A 14,011-nucleotide genomic window follows, 5' to 3' on the forward strand; every position below is an offset into this window, starting at 1 on the left:
TTTGATAAAAAACTTTTGAGAGACATGTCTTTGTCACAGGTGTTGATGGCCTCGCTATGCTCATCAATCATGACATTGTCAGTCACTTGCTAATACCTTTTATACAGATGAACGCGATCAGTATGGTTTAGCTTGGCGTGATAAATAATTCAATAACACATAGTATGAGTGCAAGACTTCAGTTGGCCACACAATAGCTGACATAAAATATTGTTTTGATAAGTTTAGCCAAATTTGATGTGCACTGTACCGTCTGAGAGGACGTTTCTGTTGTCGTTGAAACCATAAACGAAGCTATGACAAAATGCCTCTTGCAAACGATTATTTTACCCATAGTCATGCTCTCACCTTTAATTTGAAACCTGGCACAGTCAGCTTGGCTTGGTGTTTCATCATGTAAAATTTGATCATCCCCTATATGCTATCTAAAATGTGACCCTCTCTCTTTTCCAATTTGTACGACATCGCCCTCCACCGTTCCAAAGTTGGAAGCTTGAAACAGGTGCAGCCAACGAACAATGCACTTTAATATATATTGTGCATGACAAGTAATGTGAACTGACTAATTTTAAGTCTAGAGGGCAATTAATTAGCTGTTCTTTATTTGTCCTCCCACAGAAAAGTTTTCGACTTACCCTCCCGCACTCATACTTCATTTTTACCCACTCCCCACTTATTTTGGCTGTTTCCCCTCCCACTGTGAATTTTTGAAGCTCCCCTGTCCTGTGGCGAAAAAACTTGCTATTTCCCCTGCGCTGGAAAAAAATTCCCCTCAAAATTTTGTCATTCCATTTCAGACACGAAGCTACCCTACCCTGTGATGAAAAAACATGACGATTTCCCCCTGCTCTGTGAAAAAAATTCCCCTGAAAATTGATGTGGGGTCAATCACGATAGGCTAAGTAGTCTGGGTAACCTTTATAAGGTATAAGTACTTGCCCTGTGTCCCCATCCCTGGAGACACCATGGCTCAACTTCCCCTGTCCCCATTTTAAAAGTAGTTTCCCCTCTCCTCGCCCTGTCCCCAGGACAATCAACCGATATCTGCCCTGCCCGACAAAAACACTAAAATTTGCTTCCCTGTCACCTGAAAATATGTCCCCTGCCCTGCAAAATTAAAATTTCCTCTGCCCTCAAAAATTGCTGCCGGAATAGCTTTTTCGATGAATAGCTCCGTTGGCTGCACCTGTTGAAATTAAGGTATGACCTCACCAGAACTGCTTCGTCCCCGTAGACCCCCAGGTTTAACCTTTTATGCCTCAATCATTTCCTTCTTGTTTAATATTTAATCTTGTTTATAGTATTTTTAACAAACTAGGTCTCGCTCTTACCATAAAGTACCCTTTATGATTAACCCAAGTGGACCACATGCTACGATAAGACCGGGTCAAAAGGGCAGCACGTTTCCTGAGATGTTAGTGATTGAAACTTTACTGGAATACAGTTGGTCAACATGGCTATGGCATCTGTACCATTAGTTCTAACAAGTATTGACAAGGTATTGTCAACACTTTCCAAGGGGCTTAAGAGTGAAGAATGGAAAAGCATGTGCAAATCCTTGAATGAATTCGGCGAAGTGCTCCATGGACTTGTTGCAGCTTCCGAGCAAAGTAGAGTCGTTCGTACAAAGGCCTACGATGCTGTATTCGAGATTAAAAACTCCCTGCAAGATATTCTCGATGAATCCATAATACACAGGTAAGTTATTTGCCATCAGAGGCCGACGCTAATCACTGGAGACGAGCACCTGTGGTTATGAGAGAAGAGCAGGGCAATATGGGAGCTGGTGTGGAGAATGAGTATTCATAAATTGTCAACCTACAAAGAGTTTGAACTTTGCTCACCAGGGCACGTACTGCACAAGTCCAATATACATGTAATCGTAAGATAGCCAAGTCAAGCTTTTTAAAACCGTAGAAAACGAAAATGACATTCCCTCTTCCTACAAATGATGACTCGACATTATTGATTTATTCCTTGTTTTCCCGGCAAAAATTACTCATACCATTGCTCTTTTGAATACCCTTTCCAAACTATACAAATTGTTCAGTATTCGTTAAAGCATAGTTAATTCATCGGACGTGAATACTGTGTGTTAATGCTCCTTGAACGGCCATGATCAATTTATTTACCATAAGTTACTCTGTATTTGCAAAATACTATTTATTCTTCTACAGGGAAAATCATGTCGGATTACCCCGTGTTCAACGTTTCACTACAGGCAGGAGAATATGTTTGTTTTTCTGAAAAAGGATATTGAAAATGAAATCCAGAATTCCAGCCATTGTCCCTAGAAGTAAATATAAATTGTTCTCGAATCGAGAATGAAAACAGCGCCACCGATGTTATTATTTAACTCGACTACAGTAACTTACTCGAACCCAGCCGAAATCACCTGGCAGAAATCCAATTCGACTGATTCTTTTAATTTGGTTTTCAGGACAAAACTGAGTCAAAGGTTCAAATTTAACCAAAATTTATGTGTCTAACCATGTAAACTCCGTAAACCGACCCGGCCTTAATCAAATCTGGTAGAAATCCAATTTCACGGGTTCTCTTAAATTTTTTGAGAGCTTTGTCAAACGTCGGATATGATGTGAAAATTTCATCTCAAATTGTGAAGTATTCGTCCCACGAAAGCACTGACCAAAGCCACGCAAAACCCACCTGAACTTTTCGATGTTGACTCGAATTCTTAACAGGGTTAAGGTCTTACTCTGGGGAACTGTAGTCACAAAATCATTACGGTAGCCAATCTTGCGCCATCATTGAAAATACCAGTCATATGGACTATCATCTCTTATAAACGTGTTTTATACATGAGCAGGCCCATAATTAGTGACCCTTCAGTTGTTAGGGCTTAATTTGCTTTCTTTTCTGAAACAGGCACTCACATGAAAAGTGCAAAGATATACTCAAACGTTTAAAAGAATCCATACAGTTCGAACAAATGGAGATTGGTGAGTTTCTTGAGAAAAACACGCTCTCACCATATGAACAATTATTCAAGGAAGAGGAAATTCAATATGCTGGGGAACTCCTAGAGGGCTACGATGAGATATTGAAGAGTGCCAAGTCACGCATGAAAATCGGATCCTTTTCAAGATTTAAGAAATCTATCGAAAGGGCCAGTAAGTTTCAATAATTCTACAATTTGACGAAGACGTGTATTGTTTTCGTGAATCTTGATTTCACTAGTAAACAATTATAGACACCCCATGATGCCGCTGACGACATTGCGGTCTAGAGTAGAATTCGGCAATCCACCTCTGCGATAACATATCGTAAAATCAAAAGCGCCATTTAGAACAAATTTGGACACGGTAATTTCTGTCATGTTTACATAGATATTTGATGACGAAGTTAACACGGAACTGAAAATTTCAAAATATTGCGCAAAGAACAGTAACGATGCTGACAGTAGCTCGTTCATCCAACGTACCTTCCTTCAAGGGCACCGATTGTCTCGCACGGTGTCCACTTCTCTACTCCAAATGAAAAGAAACTGCTGAATACAGATGTATTACTGTTGAATACAGATGATTTTTTTGCTTCCAGAAATATCCCAAGACTACATCGAAAATAAACTTGCGAGTGATCTGGTAAGCTTGGAGGAGACGTTTACCGAAGCAACGCGCTACATTGGAGAGAAATTGAAAACTTTCATAAAACACTTATCCCCTGTCATCAAAGAATTGGCACGAGTCATCGAAGATGAAGAAACACGAATTACTATCATAACTGGTGTAGCTATTGCCACTGTCGCAGTGCTTGGTATAGCATTGGTCGGGACTGGAGCAGGTTGTCTATTTTGTGGGATTCCAGGATTGATTGCAATCTACTCCGGTGGTGCCTTGGCCTGTAAACCTATAGCCGCTACTCTTATCGGAGCTACTGCCATTGCTGGTCTAGGTGTAGTCACCGGTGTTGGTGGCTATGGTATCCACAAAGTGAGAAAAGGTGAGGGCAAATCGTATAAACTATAAGTGTTTCTTCATCGAGCGAGAGTTAGTATGATAATCTGTTCATCAATCTGATGATACACTATGGTGCACATCAAAACATTCTAAAGGTTTTAAGTAAACATGTGTATATAAGTGTCTAATTTTGACAATGTATCAAACATTTTGTCGCCCTAAAATTTCCACTGGTCTTGATTTCTTCTATGTAGAGAAGGTGAATGGTACCATCCACGTAGCAACATACACTAAAACATAATCAGACCCCATTTCTATCAAATCAATTGTACTTGAATATAGAACCAACAGACAAACATATAAACACGTACAAATGTGGACGGAGAGACATAATCGTGGCATTCACTTCCAAGCTGAATACAGGAGCTACAAATGCTACATTAGTCGCTGACTCGGCAGCTTATAATTGTTGCATGTATTCCTACAAAGTCGCTAACTACATCACAGATATCTACACTGAGAGAAATCATAATACGTTGGCATTCCATCCCAGAAAATGATACCACTTTGTGAAACCTAATGATATAGGCTATTCTCTGCGATGTGCCTATAAACGTTTTGTAACACTGATTTTACTTGGTCTATCATTCTACCCACTTTTGCTGACAATTCATGAAACTTTACAGAAGATTATTAAATTTTAGATAGTCATCCTCTCATTATAGAATTTTTACATCGTGTTCTCCAGATATGAAGGACGATCTGGACCAACTAAAACATACAGAACAACTGGTAAGAGGATGGCAAGAGGCCCTGAGAGAACAGTTCTTGCAATGGAGATCACTGGTAACTGCCTTCAAGGAACTCTTCCTTGATCTCAAGAAACACCAAGAGCGATACAAAGATCAGCAGAGAGAGATAGATGAAAAGTTTGAGCGTACCGATGACATCCTTAATGATGCGTTGCATCAAACGAATGAATTTGAGAGAATGGTGAAAGCTCTGCGAGACAAGAAAATAACTAACATCAACTTTTAAATACATGTTACTTCTCTTTCGCATGAAACCATGGTCGTAGCCTGACCAAAGTACCAGGAGGTCAGAGTTTCAACTATGTGTTGGTGCAATCTAGCTTTGATATCTCAGCGGCGCTGTGGCGTATCTATCGCACTCGGGTCACAGAACCTGGCGATGACCCTTGACCCGAGCGTGATCGATAGGCCACAACACCACTGCAATATCAAGACATATATGAATTAGATGCTACTCGAAATTTACAATACTGGAAGGTTAAAATAGTCCATCAAATAAATGTTTTCATCTCTGAAATTGTAGGTGTAATAATGGCAAATTTGGTTAAAAAATGAATAATTCCGTTTATTCACATATTTTTTCATTTAGTCTTTACTGTTTAAAGTTTTACTTTTGAATTATTTTATGATGAAAATGAAATGTGAAAATTTACAAAATAAAGTATGACCCTATCTTTTTTCTTTAATATTGGATTATTCTCATATGCCAGAATTTAAAATTCCCCGATAACTTTTCAAGTCTTCAGGTCTTCCAAGTGTTGCTCTCTGGCCTGATCTTGGGTAAAAAGTCTGTTTCACTGTCAAGAGCGTCATTTGACCCAAACTCTTCTTCAACAACCATGTTCATCAGAGTCAAAGCTATCTCTAATACTGCTCGGGTATGCAGTAAGAGTGACACTGCAGTAGCAGGGCGGTACCTGACAGTGACACTGCCGACAGCACTCTCGAACCAGAGTTCTTATCGCGCGTACGCTAATAAGAATCTCTCATTATCGGTGACAGCGCAAGGAATTGTGGGAAAGACGCGCCGATAAGAACTCTGCGGTGGAGATTGTGCCGACAGGGGTAGCTGTAATAACTTTGATAATTGTGACAATATTTTTGTTCAGTTTATACAACTGTGTTCTTCTTCCTGCAACATATTGTACTGTCCAGTATTCAGCTTGCTATCACAGCCTGTGTATGTGTAGCATGCATTTGTATCACTGACAACTGACTGTCAGTCTGGACTCTAATTAAATTATCATCCAATATATATTTGTATATACAGGCTTTGAGGACAAACTGAATATTGTGTGTTTCAGGATGCTGTAGGGAAACAACAAGAAACTGTAGTTGATATATTGCACAGAAATATTGCAAAAATCATCAACAGTTGCAGCTTCTGCCCTGTTACTAGGCTCGTTTGGTTTTTTACGACAAGTCATACATGTTTAGATTTTTTCAAGATGTGAAAAAATGGTTCTAGATTTTGTTAAACTATTACAAACATTACAACAATTGGATGAAATAAAAATGGTATTCATTTTTTATTGAATTACCCACAAAAACTTGGAATTGGAAAATGTAAAACGTAAAAGGGAATCATTAAATTTTCAAGTTCCCCCTACAGGCAGAGCAAAATTTTCAAGTCCCCTTCTACTTCCCAAAAAATTTTCGAATCCCCACAGAATTCCTCCAGCCCCCTCCCCCTCCAACCATATTTTGTGAACGCAGCCTAACACTTACAGCTGCTTTTGACAATCTTGCCGAATACAATTTTGCGAATTATTAATGGTGATATTCGTGTTTGCTAGCCTACTAGCCTAGCTTCCTGGCACCTATTTCTATCAATTATTAGTGATAAAAAACATTTTATCTTCGTGTATGCAGAAATCAAGAAAACAGATTACACAGATCATTTCTATACAATCGCTAAAGATTTCGAAGTATGATTTTGATGAAGTTAAATTTGTACAAGGCTTGGTCCTTCTATTTGTTTTCCTATTAGTAAACTTTGGGGTTAATACAAAAGTTTATTGCAAGCCATCAATTGTCTGTCAGAGAATAAAGTCCTGCACAAATTGAATTGGTCGTTCCAACACCAGTGTTTGGGCTGCCGTAGTAGTGCTCATGCTCTATAGGAAGATGAATCTGGTGAATGAACTTTGCACTTTCGTATTTATGGCGAAATCAGATACAATCTGTGAACGATATCTTGTCAAATAGTTAATAATTTACATCGCAGTCTGACTGTCTAGCTACGAAATCACTTCATCTTATGGTTTTAACTGAATACCACAAAGGGGTGCTCCATTTGTTTTACGGGGTGACAGTTTGAGGATATATGGCACAATGTTGCTGACCAAGGGTGAAAACAAATAATTTCATAATTTGTCCTGCATAATATAGGAAGGGAAAGTTTAATAAAATATATGAACAAGTTTACCAAACTGAGTATCCACACCTACCGAAGTAACTGATTTTAGAGCAAAATAAACCACTTAATGCATGTCAATTATCTTGTTGTGTGTGGATGGATCGAGTAGTAAATGAAAATAGGACTATTCGTTGCACATGTTGCTTTAACTTCAGCCATTCATTGTTGATACCCGCTTGGTGCTGTGTATATTTGTGAAGTGAATGCTTTGACAACACTTTCAAAATTCTTAAAGCATTAAAGAATACACACAGCCACCCACATGTATATATGTATGTATGTATGTATGTATGTATGTATGTATGTATGTATGTATGTATGTATGTATGTATGTATGTATGTATGTATGTATGTATGTATGTATGTATGTATGTATGTATGTATGTATGTATGTATGTATGTATGTATGTATGTATGTATGTATGTATGTATGTATGTATGTATGTATGTATGTATGTATGTATGTATGTATGTATGTATGTATGTATGTATGTATGTATGCATGTAGGTAGGTGGGTAGGTTGGTAGGTAGGTAGGTAGGTAGGTAGGTAGGTAGGTAGGTAGGTAGGTAGGTAGGTATGTATGGATGTATGGATGGATGGATGGATGGATGGATGGATGGATGGATGGATGTGTGTGTGTGTGCGTGCGTGCGTGCGTGTTTTTATTCTTTACAAGATGGTCAACGCACAAGAGAATTTTATCAACAGTTACAGCTACAGGCGCGCTGTAAAATACGAATATATGTAGCCTCCCTCAATCTCGGTGAAACCACACCCCACACCCCCTGCATTGGACAGCTACACCTTAAAATTTCCAACGCACGCTACAACCAGTGCATAACCTGCCATTGCACGGACGTAGCCATCGAAGTAAGTATGGCCGATGAGTCCTGGTCAGGATTCCTGCAATCGTTGGACAATCAGTTCTCAAAAGTGGGAGATAAACTTGGCACTGATGAGTGGGATAGCATACATACAGCGTTGGAAGATTTTAAAGATGTGTTACGGTCTCTGGAGAATGCTTCCACGAGAAGTGACGACGCCAGGCAAGCAGCAAGTGACGCATTGTTTAAAGTGAAGAATTCATTGCGTGACATTCTCAATGAAACTGTAATGGTCAGGTATGAATGCCAGATATGTTGTTTATCCATCGTCCATACTCTTCATATGATAACAAAATGTTATGTACCGTGATATTGACTTCAACATTGTACCACAGGTACCCTTGTTTGTGGATATGGAATCCTTTGAGTAACAGAGCGTTGTCCTTCTTGACGGTGTTGGTCAATCAAATACAGACATGTAAGCTATCTAGCCCAAAGCAAAAAACGGAATCAGTTTGACTATAATTGTAATTTGTATTGAGTAAGGACGGGTTTCTGTCGCTTACCCCTACTATGAATTGACATTTTCATTCAAATCGACAAACCATAGACTCTGTACGAGGACTTTGTACCTTGCACAAACTGTCATGTCACACTGAAAATTACAGCTTTTAACAAAACCGTAAATCTAAAAACGCTGTGTTTTTAGCTGATTACACTCAGAAAATCTGTAAATGAAAGTAAACAAAAACATGCATTAGTTGCCCCAGACATAATACTAAAGATGAATGTCATTAAATATATTCCTACTGTTTATTTCAATCTTCGTAAAAATTATGATTACAAATAAGGACACCCCATAGCCATTGGTCAGCCGTTCGATAACTCACCAAGTCACCAGGAAAACTTTCGAATGCAACTTCGACTGTGGATCAAACGGAATAATATTGATAGAATTTAAGTTTCGACTGCCCACTATATATCAAGCACTCTCGAAACTTGGTCACGTGATATTAAAACCCATCAAATTATCGCATTTGCGATTCATGTACAAGAGTAATGAATGGGCGTAAAGACACTATATGAACATTGTCAGAACTGATTTAATTCATGAAAATATGCCTGGAAACGTAACAATGCCAACACCCAAAAATACCTTCCCACGTCTGTCGTTACTAAGCAGATAACCCTTAGATCAGAGTCAAATGGACAGGTATTCATTGTGACAGCATCACGACTTTACCTCTTGTAAACGAAATATAGAACTCAAAATATCACAATTATAATCACCACGCGGATTAGTGGGATATACCGGTAACAATATCCAGATATGCAAATGTAATCACACAGGACAATTGTGGTTTTCCGCCCTTTCTGTTTTCTAAAGGTGCTGATTAGTTTTGCAAAGTACATGATGTACAAGTTGATTTAGGGAAACATAACTCATCATTTGTAACTTATATGTACTTTTTCAGGTTCTGTCGGCATCGATGTTTGGAGATATTTGAAAGCATGGAGAAAATGTTTGAATTCCAGCAGATGAACATAGATGAATATTTGAAAAAATTGAGCTTGGAAAGTTATGGTCCCTTGTTCAAGACCGTCGAAGAAGTATGCTATGCCGGAGAACTTCTTCATATCCCTATGCATGACGTCAGAACAGCTTTTGAACCATACATGGAACATGACGCGTTTTCAAAATTTCGAAAGGATATCTTAGTAAACAGTAAGTAACAATTTTTATGTACAGGCACATGACAGGGAAGATGAGGAGAGCGTGAGCAGTGAAGTCAAAAGGGCAATTATGGTCCATGTATCGATTCTGTTGAAGCGTCTCATCGCATACTTATTAATGTTTTAATTATATTATAAAATCATATCACATGTTCTAGAGAACTTCTAACACTTGGCGAACACAAGCGTTTAACAAGACCCCAGATTTATCTTCAATGAGCATGTTAAATTAGAGAAATCAATTGATTAAATAAATTTTTACCATGTTGTAATTCTGAATAGTATCAAAATAATCGCAATCATACCAATCCATAATCCAATAACACTAGGTCAAAATTTGTAAGACAATAGTTGTAAACATAGACACAAAACAGCAAAATTTGCAAATAAGGTTTTTGATGTTTACTGTTCGTGGCTTGGTTCATATTTTAATTTTCAACTTTAAGTAAAGCCATTCACAGTTCATAGAACTCCATAACTGCCATTTTGTTTTTGTCAGAGTTTACAACACCTTCAACGTTTTGAAGTAATACGTAGATTTATCCTGTCAGTTCTGTAATTAATCTTCAGTTTTCTCTATCTGTCAATTATAATACTTCTAAATAAGTTTTACTAACAGCTTAAATGTGTAATGCCAAATTGTTATATTGTCGGTATATGTTAATTAGGCTAGAAAGAAAAACATAAATTGTTCATCGGAATCGCCGCTTCTACTTTGCCCGATTTGGAATTTGTTTTTGATTTCGGCAAACTCATACTTCTGCATTGTTAGATTTCAGTGATTTGCTGTGCATGTCAGTTTTATTCTGAGAGCATGCTGAAATACTCAGAATATGTTGTGCAAATACCGACTGTATATGTAATGCCCTATGCTATTGTTGAGAAATATTGTGTTGAATTCAATAACCAGTACCAGTGTATCTTGTCTGAGATATTTCTGGTTAGCCTAAAAGGGAAAAAGATTATTTGCCTTGCCTGTATCCAGGCAAAAAAGTCCGAGGGACCACGGTTACCTTTGGCCTAAAAAAATGAATAAATAAAAAACATTTTCGCTCGCCGCTCCTGAACCTTGGTCCAAAAGATCCGATGAACAAGATTTTTTTTCTCTGGTCTTATCGCTAATTTTTTTCTGCGGGGCACAGGTTGCAGCATTTTGTTTCGTTTGTTTGTGCTGTTGCACTGGTGACAATAGAACATCGGATGTCGAATAGTTGTCCTTTTTGGTTGTTTCCATATGTGTTTACAATCACAAGTAATCATTAAACCACGAGAAATACGAAACCAGAACTTTCCAAGTTGAAAAATAATGCCCAGTGGGCCGGTAGAAAAATTAATGCCACCTCATCAATCTTCACACCCCCCCCCCCCCCCCCTTAGAATATCAAGCAGCCCAAGCTCGCTCGTTAAATTGTTTCGGACAGCGGCCCGATTGGCTCGGCCAGTGACCGTTTGGCTCAGCAATGTTAGGAACACCTGTATATTGGCCCACTTCTCCTTTTGACCAGTGGCCGACGATAGTAAATTACATCATCAACACACAAAGCGCAGTTAATTATATTTTTATGTTACACAAAAGTTATAACTGCATCAACCTCTTAATAACAACAGGTCTGATATCAAGTTGTTGAAAGCTCGTGGTTACCTTTGCCGTCTGAGTATCGCTTGAAGAACTTGACCTTGCAATGTGCGCAGGTCATTTGTTAAAGTAATAGCTGCCTGATCAATAGAAAAGAAACTTTTCCTTGCACATGATGTATTTCTGCTTTTTTTCATTGATGTTTTGATTTCGTTGACTTGTTTAACTTTTTATATTATTCCGTCAGAGGACAATCGTTTCAGTATGACTAACAAAATAATACTCAAAGGCATACTTCGTCACTTCAGTTCATGCTTCATGAGATTTTGTTTCTTAACTTTTCTCGACAGAAGAGTTAATGGATTACATCGAAAACAATATGGAATATGAGCTTGAAAACATGGAAGCTCTGCATTCGACGTCATCGACAAAGATCCAGACGAAAATGGTCAGCTTCATTGATGACTTGAATCCAATTTTATCAAAACTCGCTGAGGAAATTGAGGTCCACAGCGACAAGATGAAAACCGCCTTGATCGTAGGGGGCGTAGCTTTGGCAGCCGCGGTAGGAATTCTGGCTCTAGGAGGCATCGGCCTAGGTCTTTTAGCTGGAGGAATACCAGGTTTAGTGGCTTTGATATCTGGTGGTGCAATCATTGCAAAATCAGCGACAGTTGTCACTTCGGTGGCAGGTAGTTTGACTGCTGGTGCTATCGGCGGATACAACATTTACAAAGCCACTAAGGGTAGGACTTTGTTATGTTCACATGAATTCTTCATAACTACAGATGAAATGAACGAGATTATACATTAGGAGAACCATGAATGCATACGACTAACATGTGGAAATAGTATTCTAAATACATCGTAATAACATGTATAACCGCAATGTGTAAATTTTAATAGGTGAATCTATGTTCGCATAAAGCCTTACCAAATTTTTCATTGTCGTTATACAGTTTATCACCTTATGGAAATACTTTATATTTATTTTACAGAATCAAAGGAGGTGGAAAGTCTACAGAGCTCTCATGACATCGTTACAGATTGGCAGGAGACTCTACGATCACAATATTTACATTGGCGAGAAATAATGAGTACTTTTAAAGATATCCTGCATCAGTTGAAAACAGATCGTGAAGGATACTGCCGTCAACAGGAAGACTTGAATGAACGATTGTTGAGAACTAAGATACTTCTTTGGGAGGCAGTCTTACAGACTGGAAAGTTTGAAACGCAGGTTGAAAAGCTCAGGGACATGGATATCAATATTTAACGAGATGAGTATGAGAGACCGCTCGGGATATAATCGCAGGCTTAAAATGTAGAACTTTATCGTTACGGGTTCAAAGTGCGCATCAATTTTAGTTGTACCTCATGTAAATCAGACAGCATTTTGCCTATAAGGCTCACCAAAGAGGGCTTTATTTATCTTCGGAAAGATAAATGCTTGGAGCATTTACTCGTGTTAAATTTGATGTAATATTCTTTCCATTAACTCTCCCTGATATCGTTGACTTTCTCATGTCGATACTGAATTTTTTTCAACTGAATGCGATTTATATCTTTTCCACTGATGCACCTACTTGCATTCAATAAAACGGACTCCATGGTTTTACCTTGACCGCAAAAAATAACACTTACGTCACTCGAAATTCGGACATTTTCCATTGAGCGGGACTATGTGGAACATTTTCCGAATGATAAAGTTGACTTTTTACTTCATTCGAATGTTTGTCAACGAACATCCAGTCATTACCTTGACTCGTACCATCAACAGGGCAATAAAGGCATTACCTAACAAAAGTTTAAAAATTGTTTGCGTGCATATGAACATTGTTTACAAAATATATTTCTCTCGATATTATATACTTATATATGTACCAACTGCAATCTTAATGATGTTCAGAATTTGTTGTAAATATCTTGGAAATAGAGTCTATAGTTGTGGCATGCTTAGTAATGGGCAGTCATAGTATTGCTTTCGCAGGTTCTCTTAACAGAGAATAATATATACATTTTACTGTATCGGACAAGCCGTAAGCGGATAGGCTGTTCAGTGACTTTCCATGCAGAGCTGAAATAAAACATCCCTGTTGAATTCGTTTAGTGATTTTTCAAGTATTTCATTTGCGGAAAGGAAGCTCAAGCCTGATCAATTACGAAACTCGTTATATAAATACCATTTATATTTTATAATGATAATTATATTATAGCTCTGTCAATAACATTGAATTTTGTGACGTCATACCCTAAGATTATCACTGATAATGGACCGATTATCCAACAATGTGGTTCACGATGTTTTCTACATCTACAAATTCACTGGCATCGCCAAAACTATAAAATAATATTAATAATGTACCTCCTCCCAGTCCATAATGGACTCAAGTAAACTTTGCACTGTATAATGTACTCGGCTTCACCTGTACATTTATGTGTTGCAAAGTTTGCTTTCGTCCAGTATGGGCCGGGAGGGGTAAGCTTACATTATTGCTTATGATTTTCTGAGACTGTATATATAAAATGCCTTTGACTAATGTTGATCACCCAAAAGTCTTTTGAGTAGAGAACATACTGACTTCAACTTCATTTTGTTTGTGCTTTGATCAGAGAAAGTTCTTTTATGTGTATTCAGGATTTCATCCTGTGTGATGTGTCCCTCTTCCCAACAACTCAGTCAAAAGGGAGTGGTACGCAGTAGAGCTACGTATCCACAGCGAGAGT

At 38.2% G+C, this 14,011-nt stretch overlaps 2 protein-coding genes across 2 annotated transcripts; both read left to right on the forward strand.

Annotated features, from left to right (window-relative positions):
• The first annotated feature begins 1,399 nt into the window (after positions 1–1,399).
• LOC139121995 (uncharacterized) lies at positions 1,400–7,317 on the forward strand. The gene is made up of 4 exons (XM_070687332.1): positions 1,400–1,698; positions 2,887–3,131; positions 3,559–3,960; positions 4,666–7,317. The coding sequence occupies exons 1-4, from the start codon at positions 1,454–1,456 to the stop codon at positions 4,953–4,955; spliced, it is 1,182 nt and encodes a 393-aa protein (XP_070543433.1). The 5' UTR covers positions 1,400–1,453; the 3' UTR covers positions 4,956–7,317.
• A 655-nt stretch (positions 7,318–7,972) lies between these two features.
• On the forward strand, positions 7,973–13,383 carry LOC139121003 (uncharacterized). Its single transcript, XM_070685581.1, has 4 exons — positions 7,973–8,271; positions 9,450–9,700; positions 11,635–12,030; positions 12,283–13,383. The coding sequence occupies exons 1-4, from the start codon at positions 8,027–8,029 to the stop codon at positions 12,558–12,560; spliced, it is 1,170 nt and encodes a 389-aa protein (XP_070541682.1). The 5' UTR covers positions 7,973–8,026; the 3' UTR covers positions 12,561–13,383.
• The last annotated feature ends 628 nt before the right edge of the window (positions 13,384–14,011 follow it).

This window comes from Ptychodera flava, chromosome 21 (assembly GCF_041260155.1).
Source record: "Ptychodera flava strain L36383 chromosome 21, AS_Pfla_20210202, whole genome shotgun sequence".
Taxonomy (NCBI): Eukaryota; Metazoa; Hemichordata; class Enteropneusta; family Ptychoderidae; genus Ptychodera; species Ptychodera flava.

Coding starts and splice junctions, on each gene's coding strand:
- LOC139121003 (XM_070685581.1), top strand. CDS start 8,027: ATGGCCGATGAGTCCTGGTCAGGATTCCTGCAATCGTTGGACAATCAG. Junction 8,272..9,449: donor AATGAAACTGTAATGGTCAG/GTATGAATGCCA, acceptor GTACTTTTTCAG/GTTCTGTCGGCATCGATGTT. Junction 12,031..12,282: donor CATTTACAAAGCCACTAAGG/GTAGGACTTTGT, acceptor TTTATTTTACAG/AATCAAAGGAGGTGGAAAGT.
- LOC139121995 (XM_070687332.1), top strand. CDS start 1,454: ATGGCTATGGCATCTGTACCATTAGTTCTAACAAGTATTGACAAGGTA. Junction 3,132..3,558: donor GAAATCTATCGAAAGGGCCA/GTAAGTTTCAAT, acceptor TTTTGCTTCCAG/AAATATCCCAAGACTACATC. Junction 3,961..4,665: donor TATCCACAAAGTGAGAAAAG/GTGAGGGCAAAT, acceptor CGTGTTCTCCAG/ATATGAAGGACGATCTGGAC.